This window comes from Erpetoichthys calabaricus, chromosome 7 (assembly GCF_900747795.2).
Source record: "Erpetoichthys calabaricus chromosome 7, fErpCal1.3, whole genome shotgun sequence".
Classification (NCBI taxonomy): domain Eukaryota; kingdom Metazoa; phylum Chordata; class Cladistia; order Polypteriformes; family Polypteridae; genus Erpetoichthys; species Erpetoichthys calabaricus.
Genome location: NC_041400.2, coordinates 95,577,813 through 95,602,580, shown reverse-complemented (window position 1 = coordinate 95,602,580; position 24,768 = coordinate 95,577,813). Strand labels below are relative to the sequence as shown.

Below are 24,768 nucleotides of genomic sequence, written 5' to 3'. Positions count from 1 at the left end.
TTTTGCATGGCTGTCGTTTAATTTGCTTAAAGAATTTACATATATAGTTACGTATCCAACTAAAGTATAAGGAGGATACTGTAAACTGATGTATATTTTGTTTTACTGTTCTGTTGGTAAGAAACCTAGAATGAAAGAAAAATAACGGTAGGGGAAAGAAAGTGTGCATGTCGGGGCGGAATCTTTTTAATGACGGGCACACAACAAAGTCATTTACGTATGAGTAATGAGTTACCATAATTTGAGGTGTTTTTCTTTAGTAAGAAAATGACGTTTTAGCAGAAAGATATAGTAAACGGTATAAGCCGACATAAATAAAAAATATACATATTAAAGTAGTCGAGAGAATTAGATATGTTTCTCAAAAGGAGCACATTTTCTAACGGACTGGAGCCCCTCAATGATTTCTCAGTAAATACAAGTTAGAACGTTAGCGAAACTCGTCCAGTCTGCTGGTGTGAATTGTTAAAGAAAATGGCTGGCACGGTCAGTTTCGATTTGGATCCAATTTTTTTGAAAGGTTTGGGATACCTCCATTCCAAGAGCAAAGACTCTGCCGAAAAACTGAAAGCCCTCCTGGATGACTCTTTAGCAAGAGGAAATGACTCGAGTTACCGCACCGCACAAAAGGTAAGCGGTCAAAATGTAACATATATATATTTTTTTTTATAATTTTTGTGTTAACGTGGAAATAATGTAGAAGACAGAGTGATGAAATCACACGAATAGATTCGTTCAAAATTGACAGCGGCACGAGAGTGGTAAGTTGTGTCCTTCTTTCGCTTCCTACCACTCTTAAAAGTTGCAAAACGTTCACAGAATATAACCTGCTTTTGTTCTAGACGCCACGAGAAATGAGAGAAAAATGTGTATAAAATTTTATTATTTTAGATTTTTAGAACACTAGAATACAGGTGTCTGACCAAATATGACTTAAAGGTGCGTCATTTTATGACTTGCGATTTCATAGATTTCCGAAAGTAAGATACTTTGATTAAAAACTGCGAAATATTCTGTATACTTTTTGAACTGTTAAGAGAATTGCAGTCTTTACGTATCATATCCGTCTTGTCCTCTTTCTATCCAGATGGTTTCAGTTTTTGCATGCACATCTAACTTTGACTGCATTCTGAATACAATTTGGTTTCTCTTCTTACTCAGTTTGTTGTTTCTGTGTCATAGATAACGACTAATACTAATACATTTCCCAAGGTGTCATTGTAGGGTGTCATTGTAGGATGTCATTCATATGTAAGTTAAGGTGCTGTTTCCTAGTAAATAAATAAAGGTTCCATCTAAAGTTTTCCGTTTCATCATTTACATTTATTTGCTTATCAGACGCTTTTATCCAAAACGACTTACAAATGAGGTAAACTTAATCAAGTATCATTAAGCTAGGGCCTGTTTGTTCAGTGAGTGTAGTAGGACAGGTAAGTGAAATTGATTGCCATAAGAGATGTAATCATTTACAATCATACATTATAATCAATTAAGCTTTAACCAACAATATAAAGGATCACAGAGCAAAGGATTTTTTTCAATCAGTTAGACAGATATTCACAGAACAGATGTGTCCTCAATTGCCCCTTAAATACATTGAGAGAGTCAGCAGTATGGATGGATGTAGGTAGCACATTCCACCAACCAGGAGGTACACAGGAAAAGAGTCTGGATTGAGACTTGATACCATACAGAGGTAACATCACCAAACATTGTTCTTATCTCCATATACTCGGGTGCTGACCCACGGACTACTCAGTAGGCAAATATGTTCGATTTGAACTTAATGTGCGCTGCTACATGAAGCCAATGTAGCGACCTGAAGAGAGGAGTGACATGCCACTCTCAGCTGGTTAAATACAAGACAGGCCTCCGTGTTCTGGATTATCTGCAGCAGCTTAATAGAACATGCGGGTACTCCTGCCAGAAGCAAGTTGCAGTAGTCCAGATGCGACAAGACCAAAGCCTGGACCAGAAGGTGTGTTGCATACTCTGTCATATAAGGTATAATCTTGCGGATGTTGTACATTGTGAACTCGCATGAATGAAAAACAGTAGAAATGTGGTCAGATAAAGATAGCTGCTCATCAGTAATCACCCCAAGGTTACGTACTGACTTGGCAGGTGCTGGTGACAGTGATCCAAGCTATACAGAGATGGGGAGTTGAGCAGACTGGCTAGCCGGGATCACAAGAAGCTCTGTTTTTACCAAGCTGAGCTGTATATAGTGGTCCTTCAACTGATTTTTAGAATCTGATTTGTAAGGTGACTTTTGTCCACATATAAATATATTTCTAAAGATCCTACAGTTGTTCATGCATTGCAGTTGGGTAAGGTTAGGAAATCATTTTAAATACTTTTTTTTTTCCTCCTCTACAGAAGTTACACTTGAGCATGTCATGTACAGAGAAACGTCAGCATCGTTGTTTTAAATGGTTATTCAATAACATTTGCGCTCACCACAACATATGGATCAGTATTGTGTGGTTAAAAAAGTAACATGCAGCAGGGTGCAGTAACATCCATTTTATTAACATTGCCAAGCTGAATAAATGCCATTCAGTTATACTGCTTGAACGTTCATACAGTTTCTGAATCTCAGAGTCTGCTGAATAACATGCTTCTGAAGGCAAGTACTTATTTATAAAATTCTTAGTCTGAGAGCCAAATGTCTCGGCTACCTTTAATATCTGCTGACGTTTGTTATGATATCAAGATTACAGGCAGTGTTGCACATTGGTTAAGGCTTTGGACTTCAAAGCCAACAAGTAGTTCCCTGATAGTATGCTATAATTATGTACTGTACAGTATACAGTGGAACCTCGGTTCACGAACGCCTCGGTACACGTACAACTCGGTTTACGACCAAAAAGTTCACCAAACTTTTGCCTCGGTTCACGACCACACACTCGGTATACGAACAAGCCAGTTTCCCTTTCGGTTTGTGCGCGCTGATGATTTCCGCACGTGTTGCATTGTTCTCGGTCAGATGTGAACTGCTGCAATGTAAGAGAGAGAGAGAGCAGGCAGGCTTGTGTGCTGATGAGAGAGAGGGAGAGCAGGCAGGCTCGCGTGCTGATGAGAGAGAGAGAGAGAGAGCGAGCGAGCAGGCTCGTGTGCTGATGAGAGAGAGAGAGAGAGAGCGAGCAGGCTCGTGTGCTGATGAGAGAGAGAGAGAGAGCAGGCAGGCTCGTGTGCTGATGAGAGAGAGAGAGAGCAGGCAGGCTCGTGTGCTGATGAGAGAGAGAGAGAGCAGGCAGGCTCGTGTGCTGATGAGAGAGAGAGAGAGAGCAGGCAGGCTCGTGTGCTGATGAGAGAGAGAGAGAGAGCAGGCAGGCTCGTGTGCTGATGAGAGAGAGAGAGAGCAGGCAGGCTCGTGTGCTGATGAGAGAGAGAGAGAGAGAGCAGGCAGGCTCGTGTGCTGATGAGAGAGAGAGAGAGAGAGCAGGCAGGCTCGTGTGCTGATGAGAGAGAGAGAGAGCAGGCAGGCTCGTGTGCTGATGAGAGAGAGAGAGAGCAGGCAGGCTCGTGTGCTGATGAGAGAGAGAGAGAGAGCAGGCAGGCTCGTGTGCTGATGAGAGAGAGAGAGAGAGCAGGCAGGCTCGTGTGCTGATGAGAGAGAGAGAGAGAGCAGGCAGACTCGTGTGCTGATGAGAGAGAGAGAGAGAGCAGGCAGGCTCGTGTGCTGATGAGAGAGAGAGAGAGCAGGCAGGCTCGTGTGCTGATGAGAGAGAGCAGGCAGGCTTGTGTGCTGATGAGAGAGAGAGAGCAGGCAGGCTCGCGTGCTGGAGGGAGAGAGAGAGAGAGAGAGCGCGTGCAGCTGAGAGCGAGCCTGTACATGCAGCTGAGCAGGGAGCCTGGGTGTTTGTCAGTGTTATTCAATGTTTTTACATTAGTTTACTATTACACTGTGCATTCTATGGTGTAATTAACTATATTTGTGCTTAAAAATATTTTTAAAAATATATTTACATACAGTTCGTACGGTCTGGAACGGATTAATTGTATTTACATACAATCCTATGGGGGAAATTGCTTCGGTTCACGACCAATTCGGTTTACGACCAGAGGTTTGGAACGAATTATGGTCGTGAACCAAGGTTCCACTGTATGATTATTTTTTTAAAAAGCTGGTTTACTTTTCTGGATAATAAAGTACAGTTTTGTTGTTAATCAGTCTACACCTTTGCCTGCTAATATTTTTGCATGTTCAAAATTGGTTCTTGTTTGCATACGCATCTTTCAGACTCATTTACACCATCTGGGATGATGAATACTGGATATGCAAAAATAGGGTAAAATAATCAGCATACAGTAATCCCTCCTCGATCGCGGGGGTTGCGTTCCAGAACCCCCCGCGAAAGGTGAAAATCTGCAAAGTAGAAACCATATGTTTATATGGTTATTTTTATATTGTCATGCTTGGGTCACAGATTTGCAGAGAAACACAGGAGGTTGTAGAGAGACATGAACTTTATTCAAACACTGCAAACAAACATTTGTCTCTTTTTCAAAAGTTTAAACTGTGCTCTATGACAAGACAAGATATGACAGTTCCATCTCACAATTAAAAGAATGCAAACATATCTTCCTCTTCAAAGGAGTGTGTGTCAGGAGCAGATAATGTCAGAGAGAGAGAAAAAACAATCAAAAATCAATAGGGCTGTTTGGCTTTTAAGTATACGAAGCACCGCCGGACAAAGCAGCTGCAAGGAAGAGAGCAATGTGAAGGTAGTCTTTCAGCATTTTTTAGAGGAGCGTCTGTATCCTCTAGGCCAGAGAATGTCAGAGAGAGTGAGAGAGACAGAGAAAAACAAACAATCAAAAATCAATACGTGCTGTTCAAGCTTTTAAGTATGCGAAGCACCGTGCGGGAAGCATGTCACTTGACAAAGCAGCTGCACGGAAGGGAGTAATGTGAAGATAATCTTTCAGCATTTTTAGACGAGCGTCCGTATCATCTAGGGGTGCGAACAGCCTCTCTGCTCACACCCCCTCCGTCAGGAGCAGAGAATGTCAGAGCGAGAGAGAGAGAGAAAAGCAAACAATCAAAAATCAATACGTGCTGTTTGATCTTTTAAGTATGCGAAGCACCGTGCGGGAAGCATATTGCACAACAAAGCAACCACAAGTAAGCCTAGCAAGGAAGGGAGCAATGTGAAGGTAATCTTTCAGTGTTTTTTGAGGAGCGGCCGTATCCTCTAGGGGTGTGAACAGCCGCCGTGCTCACAATATATTTGAGGAGTTTTATTTAATACGTAATACGCGCTCTGGTTGGGTAGCTTCTCAGCCATCTGCCAATAGCGTCCATTGTATGAAATCAACTGGGCAAACCAACTGAGGAAGCATGTACCAGAAATTAAAAGACCCATTGTCCGCAGAAATCCGCGACCCAGCAAAAAATCTACGATATATATTTAAATATGCTTACATATAAAATCTGCGATAGAGTGAAGCCGCGAAAGTCGAAGCGCGATATAGCGAGGGATTACTGTATTTAAAAAAAAAAAAAAAAAAAAAAAAATGAAAACACAGCATTTTTCTGTTTGCATTGCAAAAAATATCATTGGTTCATGTTATTATGTATTTTTGCCTGTTTTCCTTAATACTTAAGATCTACACAAAATATTCTTACACTTTTCGAATTTTTTTTTAGTGACCCTAGACTAAAATCAGACACATCTGTTGTATATAATGTGCTAATTTGACAAATTGATTGTTACAGGAGTTAGAAGTCATTAAGGTATCTGCCAGCAAGACAAACACGAGCAAGCAGGAGTCAAAATCATCATCAGCTTCCAGTTTAAGTAGCAACAATGGTAAATCAAGTAGCTCTGAAAAGACAAAGAAGGAAGCGGAAAAGAGGCCACCTGAAAAGGTAATTTCTTCTTTATAGAATTGAAAAGGAAACTTGTTAATTTGTTTGTTTTGGAAGGACTTAATTTTAGAAAATCATTTTGAGTGCCTTAGGGATGAGGACTCAGAAAGATTAGATTCGGTGAAGCAGAAAATCTCCCAGTGTTCTTGCTTTAACATTCCAATGCAGCATTATTACACTTATTTTCCATCCCAATTTTGAAAAATGGAATCTTTACAATTTAACAAATAATCTTCAAGTACTTAGTGACACTTTGAAGCAACAAAGATGAGAATGATATATATGAATGTGTGAAGTGAGAGGAAGTTAAATAATAGATTTATGAGAAACGCTTGGTGTTGTGCTGAGAAAAAACAGACTAAGAATGTTTGGACATCCATCCATCCATCCATCCATTGTCTCCCGCTTATCCGAGGTTGGGTCGCGGGGGCAGCAGCTTGAGCAGAGATGCCCAGACTTCCCTCTCCCCGGCCACTACTTCTAGCTCTTCCGGGAGAATCCCAAGGCGTTCCCAGGCCAGTCGAGAGACATAGTCCCTCCAGCGTGTCCTGGGTCTTCCCCGGGGCCTCCTCCCGGTTGGACGTGCCCGGAACACCTCACCAGGGAGGCGTCCAGGAGGCATCCTGATCAGATGCCCGAGCCACCTCATCTGACTCCTCTCGATGCGGAGGAGCAGCGGCTCTACTCTGAGCCCCTCCCGGATGACTGAGCTTCTCACCCTATCTTTAAGGGAAAGCCCAGACACCCTGCGGAGGAAACTCATTTCAGCCGCTTGTATTCGCGATCTCGTTCTTTCGGTCACTACCCATAGCTCATGACCATAGGTGAGGGTAGGAACATAGATCGACTGGTAAATTGAGAGCTTCGCCTTGCGGCTCATCTCCTTTTTCACCACGACAGACCGATGCAATGCCCGCATTACTGCGGATGCCGCACCGATCCGCCTGTCGATCTCACGCTCCATTCTTCCCTCACTCGTGAACAAGACCCCGAGATACTTGAACTCCTCCACTTGGGGCAGGATCTCGCTACCAACCCTGAGAGGGCACTCCACCCTTTTCCGGCTGAGGACCATGGTCTCGGATTTGGAGGTGCTGATTCTCATCCCAGCCGCTTCACACTCGGCTGCGAACCGATCCAGAGAGAGCTGAAGATCACGGCCTGATGAAGCAAACAGGACAACATCATCTGCAAAAAGCAGTGACCCAATCCTGAGCCCGCCAAACTGGACCCTCTCAACACCCTGGCTGCGCCTAGAAATTCTGTCCATAAAAGATATGAACAGAATCGGTGACAAAGGGCAGCCCTGGCGGAGTCCAACTCTCACTGGAAACGGGTTTGACTTACTGCCGGCAATGCGGACCAAGCTCTGGCACCGATCGTACAGGGACTGAACAGCCCTTATCAGGGGGGCCGGTACCCCATACTCTCAGAGTACCCCCCACAGGATTCCCCGAGGGACACGGTCGAATGCCTTTTCTAAGTCCACAAAACACATGTAGACTGGTTGGGCAAACTCCCATGCACCCTCCAGGACCCTGCTAAGGGTATAGAGCTGGTCCACTGTTCCGCGACCAGGACGAAAACCACACTGTTCCTCCTGAATCCGAGGCTCGACTATCCGACGGACCCTCCTCTCCAGGACCCCTGAATAGACTTTTCCAGGGAGGCTGAGGAGTGTGATCCCTCTGTAGTTGGAACACACCCTCCGATCCCCCTTCTTAAAGAGGGGGACTACCACCCCCGGTCTGCCAATCCAGAGGCACTGTCCCTGATGTCCATGCGATGTTGCAGAGGCGTGTCAGCCAAGACAGTCCTACAACATCCAGAGCCTTGAGGAACTCCGGGCGTATCTCATCCACCCCCGGGGCCCTACCACCAAGGAGTTTTTTGACCACCTCGGTGACCTCAGTCCCAGAGATGGGGGAGCCCACCTCTGAGTCCCCAGGCTCTGCTTCCTCATTGGAAGGCATGTTAATGGGATTGAGGAGGTCTTCGAAGTATTCCCCCCACCGACCCACAACATCCCGAGTCGAGGTCAGCAGCGCACCATCCCCACCATATACAGTGTTGACACTGCACTGCTTCCTCTTCCTGAGACGCCGGATGGTGGACCAGAATCTCCTCGAAGCCGTCCGAAAGTCATTCTCCATGGCCTCCCCAAACTCCTCCCACGCCCGAGTTTTTGCCTCAGCAACCACCAAAGCCGCATTCCGCTTGGCCTGCCGGTACCTATCAGCTGCCTCCGGGGTCCCACAGGACAAAAGGGTCCTGTAGGACTCCTTCTTCAGCTTGACGGCATCCTTCACCGCCGGTGTCCACCAGCGGGTTCGGGGATTGCCGCCACGACAGGCACCGACCACCTTACGGCCACAGCTCCGGTCAGCTACCTCAACAATAGAGGCACGGAACATGGCCCATTCGGACTCAATGTCCCCCACCTCCCTCGGGATGTGGTCGAAGTTCTGCCGGAGGTGGGAGTTGAAGCTACTTCTGACAGGGGGCTCTGCCAGACGTTCCCAGCAGACCCTCACAACACGTTTGGGCCTACCACGCCTGACCGGCATCCTCCCCCACCATCGAAGCCAACTCACCACCAGGTGGTGATCAGTTGACAGCTCCGCCCCTCTCTTCACCCGAGTGTCCAAGACATGTGGCCGCAAGTCCGACGACACGACCACAAAGTCGATCATCGAACTGAGGCCTAGGTTGTCCTGGTGCCAAGTGCACATATGAACACCCCTATGCTTGAACATGGTGTTCGTTATGGACAATCCGTGACGAGCACAGAAGTCCAATAACAAAACACCGCTCGGGTTCAGATCAGGGGGGCCATTCCTCCCAATCACGCCCTTCCAGGTCTCACTGTCATTGCCCACGTGAGCATTGAAGTCTCCCAGCAGAACGAGGGAGTCCCCAGAAGGTATGCCCTCTAGCACCCCCTCCAGGGACTCCAAAAAGGGTGGGTACTCCGAACTGCTGTTCGGTGCATACGCACAAACAACAGTTAGGACCCGTCCCCCCACCCGAAGGCGAAGGGAGGCTACCCTCTCGTCCACCGGGGTAAACCCCAATGTACAGGCTCCAAGTTGGGGGGCAATAAGTATACCCACACCTGCTCGGCGCCTCTCACCGGGGGCAACTCCAGAGTGGTAGAGAGTCCAGCCCCTCTCAAGGAGATTGGTTCCAGAGTCCAAGCTGTGCGTCGAGGTGAGTCCAACTATATCTAGCCGGAACCTCTCAACTTCGCGCACTAGCTCAGGCTCCTTCCCCTTCAGAGAGGTGACATTCCACGTCCCAAGAGCCAGTTTCTGTAGCCGAGGATCGGACCGCCAAGGTCCCCGCCTTCGGCCACCACCCAACTCACACTGCACCCGACCTCCTTGGCCCCTCCCATAGGTGGTGAGCCCATGGGAAGGATGTTTGGACATGTGAAAGGAAAAATGGATTATGTGAAGAAACAGACCAAGATGGAGTTAGAGAAGATGAGGCTGAAGAAAAATGGTTTGATATGGTGTAAGATTATATGAAAAGCATGGGTCTCATGTCACCCCATAGGATGTCCAGCACCATGGAGAGTGTAGAAAATTTAGATTTGTGAGCAGCTGGCTAAACTCAGTAAATCTGTAAAGTGGCCATTAAAAAGGTGATGACAATGATGATGATATAAATTGATTTAATTTTTTTTTTTTCGGAGAACAAAAATAAGCTGAAAAGAGTAAATCATGATATTATATCTAATGACTAATCCTTTTATCCAGTGCAATTATTTTTGTAAGTTTGTGCAATGCAAGAAAAGTTAACAGTACCAACATTGCCTGGCTATGTAGCCTATGTGATGCAAACTATTTGTATTTGCATTACATACAGTGTCATAATCTGAATTATGCATGATTAACCACTCAACATTTTCATTCACATTAAATAAGACAAATTACAATAGGAAAATAGTGTGAAAAGTTTAGAATTAGTTGTAATTCTGTATGAGTTTGACCTATAGTAGGATCTGATTTTAATTACAATCCCAATAACTTGCAAAGATAATTTTTTTTTTTTTTAATATTTTTATTTTATTAATTTTCATTGTAATCATTCCATGCAAACAGATCAATTTATAACCCAACAAATTTGAAAACGAATCAAACCCCACCCCTGAGAAGGAGAGCTTAGCTAAAGGAAAATTTCTTTAAGCTTTTTAATAAGGCAACATTAGACAAAAGAAGGGGAGAAGTAAATATCTATATAAATAAGAGATGGAGAAGGGAGTTAAATGCAATAATAGTTATTTCTCTTATTCTAAAATAATATTGATTAAATCCTGCCATGTTTTGAAAAAATTTTGTACAGATCCTCTAACTGAAAATTTGATTTTTTCCAATTTCAAATAATATAAAACATCGGTTTCCCACTGACTTATAAGAGGAGAATTAGGATTCTTCCAATTTAACAAAATAAGTCTGCGTGCCAAGAGTGTAGTGAATGCAATCACCGTTTGCTTGTCCTTCTCCAATTCCAGTCCATCTGGAAGGACACCAAACACAGCTGTTAGTGGGTTAGGAGGGATTGTGATACTAAGGCTGTCTGAGAGGCACTTAAAAATTTTTGTCCAAAATGATGTTAGTTTGGTGCAGGCCCAGAACATGTGACCCAGTGAGGCAGGAGCTTGGTTGCAGCGCTCGCAGGTTGGATCCTGGCCTGGAAACATTTTGGACAGTTTTAAGCGAGACAGATGAGCTCGATATATAATTTTTAGTTGAATAATTCTATGCTTTGCGCATATAGAACTCGAGTGAATTCTCTGCTTTTCTATCTTCCACTCCTTTTCTGATATATTGATTAAGAGATCTTCTTCCCAATGTCCTCTTGGATCTTTGAAAGGTAGGGACTCTAATAAGATTTTATATATTGCGGAAATAGTGTTTGTTTCCTCGGAATTGAGCAGTATTTTTTCCAGCAGTGTGGAGGGTGCAAGGTGGGGGAAATCGGGCAATTTCTGTTTAACAAAATTTCTAATTTGAAGATAGTAAAAGAAATGTGTAGCTGGGAGGTTAAATTTTGAACGTAATTGTTCAAAAGATGTAAATATGTTGTCTATATAAAGATCTCTGAGCATTTTAATCCCAAAACTTTTCCAGGTATTAAAAACTGGATATACTTGCGAAGGTTGAAAGAGGTGGTTCTCTTGCAGAGGTGCCACTGATAAAAGATTTTCCATCTTAAAATGCTTCCTAATTTGGTTCCATATTCTGAGTGAGTAAAGCACAATTGGGTTATTAGTATATTTGCAATAACTTTCATTTATTGGAGAGCAGAGCAGGGAATATAAAGAAGTACTACAGGATTTTACTTCTATTGCGGACCAAGCCTGTGTATGTGCATTTATTTGTGTCCAGGTTTTTATGGCTAGTATGTTTGCTGCCCAGTAATAAAACTGAAAATTAGGTAAAGCCATGCCACCTTCTGCCTGAGGTCTTTGTAGGGTCGCTCTTCGGATACGTGGGTGTTTTGAGTTCCAAATGAATGAGGTTATTATTGAATCTAACTGTTTAAAAAACGATTTATTGATATATATTGAAATGTTTTGAAATAAAAAGAGAAGTTTAGGAAGGATATTCATCTTAACAATGTTAATTCTTCCGGCTAGAGTGAGATGAAGGGTTGACCATCTATGCAAGTCTTGCTTAATTTTTTCCATACAGACGCCAAAATTTTGTTGATAAAGAGCTTTATGTTTACTTGTGATATTTACCCCTAGGTATTTAAACTGATCTGCTATGGTAAAAGGTAGGATGTCTAATCTAATATTATATGCTTGTGAATTCACTGGAAAGAGTATACTTTTATTCAGATTAATTCTAAGACCAGATATCTTTTGAAATTCTGTTAGTGCTGTTAAAACAGCAGGGACAGTGTTTTCTGGGTCTGATATATATAAGACCATATCATCTGCATATAGAGAAATTTTCTGTTCCAGTCCTTCTCTGACAATCCCCTTTATCTGATAAGAATTTCGGCAGTGAACCGCCAGTGGTTCAATAGCGATTGCAAACAACAGTGGCGACAAGGGACATCCTTGTCTGGTACCACGTTCTAGTTTAAAGTAGTCTGAGCAAATGTTATTAATACAAACTGAAGCTTCTAGACTGGTATACAGTAGTTTGATCCAAGCACAAATATTCGGGCCAAACCCAAATTTCTCCAATGCAGTGAAAAGGTAATTCCATTCGATCATGTCAAATGCCTTTTCTGCGTCTAATGATAATAATATCTCTGGGGTGTTTGATTTTGCTGGTGAATATATAACATTAAACAAGCGTCGGAGATTTGAAGATAGATGTCGGCCTTTAATAAATCCAGTTTGATCTTGTGATATTACCGAGGGCAGCACTTTCTCCATCCTTCTAGCTAGGATTTTTGAGAGTATCTTAACATCATTATTCAGGAGTGAAATTGGTCTATATGATGCACATTGTAACAAGTCCTTATTTTGTTTAGGAAAGACGGTGATTAATGCTTGTCGAAATGTTTGAGGTAGTATTTGGTGGTCTTTTGCTTCTGTAAATGTTACCAATAAGAGTGGAGCTAGCGGAGTGGAGAATTTCTTATAAAACTCTACGGGGTAACCATCAAGGCCTGATGATTTCCCGCTTTGTAGTGACTTTATAGCGTCTAGTAATTCTGTTAGCGTTAGAGGTTTATCCAGTTCCTCAGCACTTAAAGCATCTATTTGTGGTATTTGTGAATTATCCAGAAATGCATTAGATTGTGTGTTGTCTTCTTTGGGCTCAGTGGAATATAAAGACAAAGATAATTTGATTTGATGTGTAGTATGACAGAAGTTATTCTTTGAATCAGTATTCGATTTTGTTACACATGTAGACTAAAATATGTGAATCTGCAAGATAACGTGTGCAGTTTATGGAGTAATTTGAGTAGAATTCCATGAGAAGTGAGAAGAAATGTCATTCAGTTCTGAGTTTATGGAGCTCATTACCATCAAAAAGAAAACTGTATAAAGACTGTAGAAAATGGAATAGAATGAAGTAATGCAGTACACCAAGAGGTTACAAGGAACCTCGGGGTAACAGCACAGGATCTGTAGCGTTAAAATGGACTGTACAAGTGTATTATGGGATATGTACAAGAATTCACTGTATTCCAAAAAGAGCATTACTGTCATGCTTACTGCACATCACCAGAATTAGATGGGAATGAAAAGTTTTCATAGTTATTAAAAACAATGCTTGATTAATAAAAAAATAAAAACTGTATTCCAACAGAAAAAATCCAAACCATGAAGAATGGAATAGGCAGAACAGCTGCTTTACTACCTTAGCATGTGAATGGCAGTTATTGGGGGGGAACAGCAAAATCTGAATTATAAAAATTTATTCTGTAAGAGAATGTTAAGACCTTTATTTGTTGGTTGAAATTTAACAGAGTCTGGGTCATACAACCTAAAAAAAAAAAAATCTACAAAAGAACTGAACCTGAAGAAAAGTTGAGTTTTTAAATTGCAAATCTAAGACCCTGAACTTTCTTCTATTAAATTGTTGTAGAATACCAGAAAAAAAGAAGTTAGAATGCAGTTAATGCATCATAGCTCAAAATATGAATGCGCTAAAGCAATTCTGTCAAAGGGAGTAGACCGAAAGCCCTCCAAGCTAAGTGGTCAACAGGCACAGGCAATTTCAGGTTGAATTAAGTGCTGCTGAAAGAGATGCCACTAGTGCCTAAAACCAATGTTTTTTTTGTTAAATAATATGACATTGACTTGAATACACTAATATCAATTTATTTTATAAAACAAATTGAGAACCTATTTAGTAGTACTTTTATTTTTATTGTAATATTTTTGAAATTAGTTATATAATGCCTAATATTTTAAAGCTAGTGAAATGGGACAGCATGAATCAGTTGCATCAGTGCTACATTTTATGAAAATCTTCTTGAAGGAAATGTTTTACATACAGAAACTTGAAAATTTGTTTGCTTGGATTTTTAAATTCCTTTGCAACTATGGATAACTTTTTATTGTAAGGTCTACATGCAAAGATGAGTGTGTGCACAAATCATATTTACTGAGGAGTAAACTGTTTATTTTCTCTGTGTTTTTTAAGGTTAAAGTGGAACTTAGTGATGGAATAGACTTACCAAAGAAATCACGTTTGGAAAAGTCAGATGGCCGCTCTTCTCCTATTACAGTACAAACAATTAAGGACCTTCCCATTCCAGACCTTTCAAGTTTTGATGAAACTAGTGCTGATGACTTTGCAATGGAAATGGGTTTGGCTTGTGTGGAGTGTAGGTAAGTAAACTGTAATTTAACAATTTATTTTTTTTTCAGTAGTTTGAATTAAGCAAATCTGGTCAATTCAACAACAAGCAGCTAAATAATATAATATGAATTGCTATGGGTTAGCATAAATGAGTTGCGTCAGAGTGTTACATTTTAAGAAAATCTTCTTTGATTTTTTTTTCTTAATATTGCACAATATAGATAACAGTGCCTGTCCTATAGTATATATGTTTATAAGCTTTTCGCTCCTGTTCCATGCTTTAAAATCATTTAAACTGCTTCTGGCTTAGATTGCTGGTAGTATTACTGACATTTATTTGCTTTGAGTTTGTAATCATTAGCATACCCTTTTAACTAATACAGTTTTTGCTTCCATGACAGCAGTATGAAAGTTTCAATAGCCCTAAATGAAATTGGCATGCCAGATTTTGTGATTCTACCCTACTCATTTCCATGTCAGCAAACCCTGAAGTTTCAATAAGGTTCTGCATTTTTTTTTCTTGTATTAAGAAATGTGTGATTTTTTTCAAACTGTCCTATTTGCATCATTCAGTTGAAAGAGTTAGTGAGTTCTCAGCAGTTACTCAAACACATTAACTGGTATATTGTTTAGATATATATTTTTTGTGTTTATCACTTCACTGCTTGACAGATGGGAAAGCAGAATCACATGAGGATGTTTTGTGTGAGAGATTTCGTGATGGGTTGCTATAGCATGCTGTGCTGGTGGGAAGAACTTGCAAGAGTCTCACTCAATTTGTATAAAGATGATATCCCAACCGACTTTTGAGAAAACTGAAGTATCTTCTCAACCCCTCAAAAATTAGTGTAAAACACTCACTATTAACTTTTCTATATGGTTCTCATTTTATATATGGCTAAAAGCAGAAATCAACTTATGTATAAGAAGCAAAATTGCGACATGATGCAATTTCAAAAGTGTAGTGAAAAAATAAAGCAACCTTTAGTATATATGCTTCCTATAATGAACTGGAACATAGTTCAGAGTTGGCTTCTGCCTTGAATCTATTACTGTTATGTGCCTTCCATTGACCCTGTGTTGAATAAAACAGATTAAGAAATACATAGCTGGATAAAGATGTTGCCACTTACCCACTCTGTCATACTATTTCAAAAAAATTTTTTTGCCATTTCAACTCAAACTGTTTCCAACTTTTCACACTACAGAGGTTTTAAATTTGTATATACTGACTGCATTAACAAACCTCTAATGTACATTTACAAATACTGTATAGTTGAAAACAAAACCTATATTAATATGTCTAAATACACATACATAAGACAACTTTCTTATTTCAGTCCTGGTCAGAGGTAAGCATTTAAAGGTTAATAATTAAATGAATATGTTAAACTTAAACTGCCTGGAATTTGGAAATAAAAAAATTGATATGAGTATGCTCTGGGACTGAGTGACATCCCATTGTTTGATACAGTCTGGTTAAAGCCTGGCTCTTTGATACTCTGTGTTAGAATAAATATATTAAGAAAAATTAATGGATGGTTTGTTTGATATTTCTACTACTGTACATTTACAGTTATTAGTTATTACAGTTAATTACACTATAACATACATAATATTGATACTATCAATATTTTAATATTATTAAATCCTTCTTACTTCACTATGTGTGGTGCTTTTCCTTGCAGTGCCTCTTTGTCCTTTAATATTAATTTTAATTTAGCATTATTAAGCTTACTTCCACTAATGATCCCAGCTACCTGTATGGTAATTACAAATTTAAGATGAAAGGTTAAGTACAAGAAAGCATAAACCCTAATGTAGCAAAACAGATGAATGTGAAATATGTACAAAAATATAAATAGATTGGTTTTAAATCTAAGTTATTTGTGTCCTTGGTCAAATTAATTCTGAAAAGAATTATTCACACATCAGAGGAATTTTTTTTTTTTAAACATCGGTGTGAGTGCTCGCCTGGTCAGTATTCTGCTTGTAAGGATTTTAAGAAATGATGTAAGAGCTATGTGAGAAACTAGTTAGAGAGGTTTGGGAAGCTCCCTTATCATGTGCTTTATGGAAACCAGGCTGTGTCTTAGACCTTAGGTGGGTTATTAGCTTGTCTTCTTTTAAACTTAGTTTAAAAAAAAAAAAAAGCCTAAAAATGAAATCAGCCCTTTAAGTCTCCCTATTCTTATTTTAAATTTGCCTAAAGAAAGGTACATATACAAAATGAATGTTAACTGATTGCAAGGAGGTTGATGTAAAGTATGATCTTTCAAAATGTATGTTTATTTTTTTTAGACTGTATACTGTGTATTATGGCTCTTTTTTTCTTAATATCCAAAATGTGAAACAAAATGGTTGATATGTCTACAGGCAGATGACTGTTACCTCGGGAAATCAACTTGTAGAATGTCAAGAGTGCCACAACTTGTATCATCAGGACTGTCACAAGCCTCAAGTAACTGATAAGGATGTGAATGATCCCCGTTTGGTCTGGTATTGTGCCCGTTGTACAAGGCAGATGAAACGAATGGTGAGTGGTTGGTTGTTTGATTTTTTTTTTTTTTTTTCTCAGTTAAATTTGAGAATGAACTAGAAAGGCTATGGAGTTTGAGAAAACATAAGTTGTTGTAATTACATTTACCATTATCATAACACTTGAATTGCCCTAACCAACATATTTGATAGATTCTAGATATGCCATAGACATTACAGTCATACTATATAACCTACAGTATAGTTTAATATTTTTTCAACCATTAATGTTAATCATAACAGACTTCACAAATTAATTGCTAAATTTAATAGGTATAGTTTAAAACGTCATTTATAATCAATATGGATGGTTGGCCAAAAGAAGTAAATGGAACAGAACAAAGACTCTCTCTGTCTATCTATACATATCTATATCTATACATATCTATATCTATATATAGTAACAAAAATGACCAAAAGACATTGAGAAGGTTTGGCGCAGCCACCCGTATAATTTTTCCCGGCTGCAAAATTGATGAAAAACAACAGACATGTTCACATGACTGAGTCCAAAACAGAACAGATTCACTAGAAACAAGATGGCGGCTTTAAAGGCCAGTATGGGAAGTGATGTCAACAGGACCGGAACCGGAAGTGACATCATTGGCTGCCCCAGAGCTGGGCGGGATTTCCCTAGAATGGTCTGCAGGCAATCGAGAGAGAGAGAATTAGTGCACTTCACCACCCCCTGGTCCGGCGTGGAATTACATCTACTCAGGCCCTTTAGTTGTCCCCTAAACACGCGTGTGTGGTAGTGAAGTACACTCACGTTGTCTTCATCCACAGTTCTTCCATCCATCCATCCATTGTCCAACCCGCTGAATCCAAACACAGGGTCACGGGGGTCTGCTGGAGCTAATCCCAGCCAACACAGGGCACAAGGCTGGAACCAATCCTGGGCAGGGTGCCAACCCATCACAGGACACACACACCAAGCACACACTAGGGCCAATTTAGCATCGCCAATCCACCTAACCTGCATGTCTTTGGACTGTGGGAGGAAACCGGAGCGCCCGGAGGAAACCCACGAAGACACGGGGCGAACATGCAATCTCCATGCAGGGAGGACCCGGAAAGCGAACCCAGGTCTCCTAACTGTGAGACAGCAGCGCTACCACTGCGCCACCGTGCCGCCTCCATAGTTCTTTATTGACGCAAACAATTCCTCTGGATGGTGTCATGACTTTGTCTTCCATAGCTTGTTTTGGCATGTGGGCAATTTGCATCCTGCATTGTAGCTATTGTAGGCAAAATATAATTTGTTTTGTTGTGCTTAATCAAAGTGCCTTAACTGCTTCTTGTTGTAGACATCCAGCAGTATAGTCCAAGCCAGTGCTTGAGAAATGGGTGAAGATTGGATGCACACACCTTGCAACAAGATATAATTTTTTTTTTTTATGATAGATGTGTCTTTAGCTGAATGAATCACGGTTTATGTTTTGATGCACAGCAGTTGCTTAAGCAAGCCCATCAGATTTGGCAAGAGGTCAGATTATGAAGTTTTGGAGGGCATGGACTCCATTGTCCAGGTCAGCCATTTTTTCCGATTTTACTTTGTCCCACAAAAGACAAATATAAGTGTCCTCTTCCATGACTAATAAATTTTATTAGGCAAAATTCAGTTCAGAAGGCTAGCTCAATTGTAGCCTTAATGATATATAATTTTTGAGTGGAGTATATTTCTTTAATGGTACTTACCCCATGTAGTTTGTAGTGGTGGCCAAGGAGAAATTACATTTTGAACATTCATACTCAAGATATGATTCTACCCCTCAATGTTTGATCAATAGTGTTTTTAATTCAAATGAGCAGTATTGTGGGAATGACATCTTCCCTGATTACATTTTATGCAGATGTTTCAAGAAGTAACTGTTAATATTTTAGCAAAAACTGCACACATTTTGCATGGTTTCATCACTAAAATGGATATTGAACATGTGGATTATGCAATACAAGTTATGTGAGAATTTTTATGTACTGTGAGCACTGTCCTCTCCCAAGATTGAAGCCTGAATGAAATGTTGTTTTCAGTCTATGTCTATATTAGAAGGTTATGAACATGTAAGAAAACTTCTATAGAGTGTTACAGATGTAAAAAGTGACATGGGAAAAATATTTAAAAACATAACAAACTGATTGACTTCCTCAGGTTAACCAAAGCAAAAAGTTTATTGTACATTAGTCTGTAAAAAATATTTTCCTTTCTGTGCTTATGTAAACCTTTGTGCTACATCAGTTATTTTCAAAAATAATTTTCTGTATTGCATTACATGAATAAAATCTGCGGTATGTAATTCAGCAAAGTTGGAATCCTTCAAATCTGTCTTGGAAATTAATATACTAATTATTGATCCCTGTATTTTGTAGGCACAAAAGACTCAAAAACCTCCCCAGAAAGCTGCAACAGCCGTCGCATCATCTGCTCCTGTCGTTAAGGATACTCTTGTCAAAAAACCAGAGATCAAACCCAAACAGGAAACCACTGCTACATTCCAGGCATTCAAGAGAACCGAACTAAAGGTAGAACTTGTTTTGTCTAATGTGCACCATTACTACAAACACCTTTTAAGTAATAATCTGAAATCTAAACTTGGTACAAAGATAGATGACAGATTGGGGCACAAAGGAAAACTGATTCCAGGGTTTTGCATCATAAAATGGCTTGGTTATGACCTGCAAAATCTTTTTTTATTTTTAATTTTTTTTTTTTTGGGGAAAAAATTCTTAAAATGCCTAATTTTTTGTCTTTTATTTAGTTTATATTGGTGTGAAACAAATGTTTTTTCATATAAAGACTTTCTTTTTAAAATTTGAAGTGTTATACTAACTGCTTTTTGGACATTTGCAACTCCTTTATTATAAAAGCAAAATAATAGCCGTTCATCTTTAGGTATGTAATTAAATGCAATAATGCCCAAAATACCCTTAATGCAAAAGGGGTTTATTTCAAGGCATAAGTGGAATGCCAAAGCAGGTTCCAGATGAATATTTATTACTTTAAGAGAATAAAAGTCTTTTTTCACTTTTTGAAACCTGTGTTGTCAGTCATAGTAGCTCCTGATGCAGATAACAAAAAACTAATAATTTCCATGTTGTCTTTGTTATATTTTCCATACATGCACTTTTTAACATAATCCATGAACAGGCAATTTGCTACACAGAACATTGACCCTTCCCCTCAAATTTTAGTCACATTAAGGAGCTGCATGTTTTCAATGACCACCCCCAAAGACATTTTATAATTTATTAGCACTAGGGATGTCACAAGAACCAATATTTCTGTACTAGTTTGAAACAAAAGTTCAGAAAATGTAACAATGCCTGCTTTTTTACAGTATTAGCAATACTGAGAAAATCTGTACTTATGTTTGACTGCATGTAGACAGATTAGTCCAGTGGCACAATAATACATGATAAAAATGTGAGTTAAAACTAAATATAAGAATTACTTATAATGGTAATGGTTACAATACTGCAAGAAATAATGGCTTAATGATAGGTAAATTTCAGTGTGCAAGTGCAGAATTAGTACTTGTTTTCAAAAACAAAAAAAAAACCATAGGTTTGCATTCTTGCCACTTTCTTTCCATCGTGGAATTAGTTTAGAAATAGGTTTTATGTATGCTTTGAGAAGAAAATAACATTACCGATCAAATGAAGTGCAATCATGTAACTTGTCAAACATTTTTAAAGATGTAAAGATAACAAGATTAATCACTTTTAAGTTGTGTCTTACACAGTCACGATAAATGAATCTACAGATGTCTGTCCATTAGTCCAAGCACTCATCTTTTATTCTAATTGGTGTATACAGTTCGAGGTGGCTGGGTGGGGCACACTCGCATCCACAGTTATGCATATAGGACCATGGGATGTGGAAGGATTGGCAGTCCTAATAACAGCTGCAGCAAGTAAACATTGAGGCAAGAAACAAAAGAAGTGGCTATTTTGCTTGTCTGCACCAACGATGACATGATTTACTCCATTTGTCAATACCAAAATAAATGTATTTAGTGTTTCAAAGGACAAGGCACGTCTCCCTATTAATACGACATGGACTGTGTTAACAGAGACTCATCATCGTCGAAAAACACAAAGTAGGACAAGCAAAACAGCATATTTTATTGCTAACTATGAATAGTAAACACTGATTGGCTTTTGAAGGCATACTAATGTTCCTTAGTATATCCCATAAGTAAAAGCTTACATGTCATATATACTTGAATGGTACATTGAAGAATGTAATGCTGTCTCTGTTATAAATCTGAGTACAGCTAATGACAGCCCAAGTAACTTTCTAATTCTGGATTTGTGTATAGACAAAAACAAATGTTAAATTTCCAACAGAATGGTACACTCACAAACCAGACTTTAAAAGCATTTTCTTACATAAACTGCTTTAAGGAGTTTGTTTAAATAAAATATCCTCGATTATCTTGGAATTCGGTCATTCAACAGTACATTAATAGAAATATTTGAATTTTTATATTTAGTATAGAAATTAAACATTATATTTGAGCTACTGGACAAAAAATATCTGAGAAAATGTGATAACACATTACTTTTATTATTGGGTATTTCAGATTAATTTGACATTGCGCAGCGGCTGTGATCAGCTAAATGACTGGAAATCGCAGCCCATGGCACATTTACTGATTGAGTGCCGATCTTTCAGTCATGCTTGCTCTTGCTCAGTGCTGTACGAAGGGTTAACAGCTGCAATGAGTTCAACAGCACTCTCTCCTCTTTAGTTTTTTTCTTTCCATTCTGTTATGTTATTTAAAATATGAGACATCAGACAGGCCATCTTGTCTTCATTTTTGTGAGGTTCACAACCCCCAGTAGCAGTGGAAAATGGTTGAGGCTTATGTTTGTTTTGACACAAAAACACTTCATAATTTTGAACAGGTCTTTTCTCAGCATTTAATTTGGTCAGACAAAGATTCTGGCAACTGAGTGGTGTTTTTTTTTTTTTTAAACGTTAGCTTTAACGAACACTTTTCACAAATGCAGCAAGCATTTTGTTGTTGTTTCAGTATACAGAAACATCAGGGAAACTACTTTTCCACTCTTTGTGGAGCTCCTTTTTGTTAAATTAGCCACAATACTTGTTTAAAGACGGGTAGTAGCAAATAGTCTTTTATTAATCTACCTCTTGCCCTACGTGTACATTCAGCGCATTTCTTCTGTATTTGTTTGTGTGTGAATGTAGGTTAACCAGCGCTCCCTCTCACAAATGTGTTCCCATATGGCCTGCCTCTCAGACTCTGTTATTATTTTTGAGGTGCCTTTCTCCCCTCCTGTCTGGTTTTGTACCTGTCGTCTTCAAACACAATGCTCTCAGCGTTCCTCAAATGCGTTTACTCCTCCTCATGCAGCTTATACTTGCACTTCCTCTCTCGATCACGTCACCAAAGCCAAACTGACCAGTCAGATAGGTCAGAGGAACTGGACACCTAGACCTTAGTGTTTTATAATATCTTAGGTGGTTAGTAGGAAAGAGCAGTGTAAAATATGGCTGTTACCAAGTCAAGGATATCAACAGTGTACATTGATGAGGAATTTTGGAACGTTTGTTTATATTTGAGAGAAGTGGGGAAATAATATACAATATAAAAATGTGCCTTACTTTTTTTTTTTTTACTTATTATAGTGTATGAAATACTGTGCCTGTGACCACATTGATCTGATTGTTACTTTTTTGCAAGTCTACTCTGTGAGAATTTGAAAAACAATATGTTAATATAATGGAAGGTTTCTGTGTCTGGCCCATTAGACTGACAGATTGGCCAAAGTCTGAACAGTTCAAATTGTGTCACAAAAACAGAACTTAAAACACCATTTATGTAATAACATAATTAGAAAATGAATGCTGAAATTAGGATAGTAAAAATTGACTTTAAATATGAAAAAAAATCTTAAGGATTATTATAATTGGACACTATTTTAAAATGTAAAGTTTTCACACATACAGTACAGTTAGTGATATTTTTGAAAGATCTTATGAAATATGTATAAAAGGTTTTTATTATTTGTCTTTGTAAACTTACACTTGTGATTAAGGAATACATTAAAGGGCTAGTAATGTACTCGATGTGGTATGTATGATGAAAAATAATTTGTTGATTATTTAAAGTGGAACCTTACTTGTTACTTTAAAAGTGTATTGGTCCTCATACTTTTTTTTATTATCCATTACAGGCATCCACAACAGTTTCAGGGAGCACCACAGGTGCTAGTGCATCGATTTCAGCTGCGAGTGGTTTGACAGGTTGGGCTGCGTTTGGTGCCAAAACCTCCACTGCTGTACCAGCAAGCACAAAGCTTGGAACACCTACTCCAAGCACCAGTGGAAAAGTGACAACCACTTCTGGCAGCCAGAAGCCAGTTGGACTAGGGCTTGCAAGTGTGAAAACTACACTAGGGTCAAAAATGTCTGCTGGAAGCAACAATAACAATAGTAGTGGTAGCTCAAACCCTCCACCACTAAAACCACCACCTCCTTTAACTCTGGGGAAACCAGGACTCAGCCGATCCTCAAGTAGCGATAATGTCAGCAAAGTGGGTTTGCCAGGGCCAAGTAGCAGTCCTTCCACAGTAGCCAGTCCAGTAAACAGTGGCAATGGGGCTGCAGCCAATGGTACTAACAATGGAGCAAAGGTGGTTGTTGATGCGTCCTCTGGCGTTAAAGTACCGACTTCCCAGGAGTCTCAGCTCAATGCTATGAAACGCCTTCAAATGGTGAAAAAGAAAGCAGCACAGAAGAAACTGAAAAAGTAACTGGTGTTTTATTACTGTCCCCATCGTAGTACTTGAATTCTTTCCAGATCCGTTTATGCTGCTTTTAAGATGCTTTGGATTTTCAGTGAGAAATAAAACGTGCTTGCTACATGTTTCTGTGAATAGTACATGTTGAATTAAAAAGGAGAAACAGTTTTTTGTTTTCTTTCCTGTATGTTCCTTTTATTTCTCAAAGCTATACTTGAAATGTTTTGAATGTAGTTGGTTTGTTTACTTACTGGAAGTGGGCACTACAGATATTTTCATTTTTAATGTTGAAACCCTTCTACCTTCTGTAAAGTGACCTGGTGAAATGATTAAACGACATTGTAATTGGACATTGCCCACTATAAGTCCAGTGTTTGTGCATGCCTTAATTCATCACTTTACCTCTGCTTCCTCAAACCTTGAAGAAAAAAAAAAAAAACAAACGCACAGATAAAGTTGCTGAAACTATGTGAGATAGCACAGGTCATCAGGCATAACTAGTGATTTGTGCTACAGTAGTGCAATTTGACCAAGCAGGAGGAATTGATGGAGCACCAGCAATACTTTTTTTCTTGAATTTGCCAAGGCCTTTTTGGAAACCAGGGAGCCAGAAGGTACGCCACCAAGGTCACCCTGATGATAGATCCAGTCAGGAGTTAGAGACCGTTATGCTTCAGATATATTCAACTAACATTTACCTTACTTCGTCATCACTTTCCGTATATACATTTTCACACACTCCAAGCAAATTAAAATTGAACATCCCCAACAAACTAATTTCGACCAAATATAGCTTAACGAGTGCAATTATTTTTTAATGAGCTAATGCAAGAACATACATTTTCCCTTTGCTCTGCCCCTTTAAATCAAGAAGAATGTGTAGTGGCACGTCATGAATTGAAAGTGGGCATGACATTATTTGCCTGTGCGCTGCTGTTAATTGGCAAACAGAAGGCCAGCTGAGCAACCCGAGGAGAAACATGAAACCAAAACAAGAGTAGCTGCGTATTAGTTAAACTTGTGTTTGATCTCCTTCCACTGTTCACTGCACAGTTTTAGACCCGAGGATCATTTCCTCTTAGTACCCTATGTAGTCTGGTCTTGATCCGCAGTTACACTACAGCTCTTCAATAGTAAAACACAAAAACAGTAAAACCCTATATTAACATGCTCTAGGGATTCCGACAGAAAGCAGAATTACTTTGAAGTTGGGATTCATGGAATTTGGGTTAATTTCAGTCCAGAAAACATGGATTTAGCCAGACCTGCATTTCTGAAATAGATTAGACCAGAATTACGTGATCC

General features: G+C 39.5%; 1 protein-coding gene across 1 annotated transcript; it reads left to right on the top strand.

The window, feature by feature from the left end:
- Positions 1 to 48: 48 nt before the first annotated feature.
- Positions 49 to 23,639, top strand: ints12 (integrator complex subunit 12). Its single transcript, XM_028805191.2, has 6 exons — positions 49 to 630; positions 5,726 to 5,878; positions 13,999 to 14,186; positions 16,534 to 16,693; positions 19,063 to 19,215; positions 22,897 to 23,639. Exons 1-6 carry the CDS (start codon positions 475 to 477, stop codon positions 23,473 to 23,475), a joined length of 1,389 nt encoding a protein of 462 aa, XP_028661024.1. The 5' UTR covers positions 49 to 474; the 3' UTR covers positions 23,476 to 23,639.
- Positions 23,640 to 24,768: the final 1,129 nt, after the last annotated feature.

Bases quoted from the DNA above. Each gene is read 5' to 3' on its own strand.
- ints12 (XM_028805191.2), top strand. From the start codon at position 475: ATGGCTGGCACGGTCAGTTTCGATTTGGATCCAATTTTTTTGAAAGGT. The intron at 5,879-13,998 runs GTAATTTCTTCT...GTGTTTTTTAAG, and splicing joins AAAAGAGGCCACCTGAAAAG to GTTAAAGTGGAACTTAGTGA. The intron at 16,694-19,062 runs GTGAGTGGTTGG...TGTATTTTGTAG, and splicing joins CAAGGCAGATGAAACGAATG to GCACAAAAGACTCAAAAACC.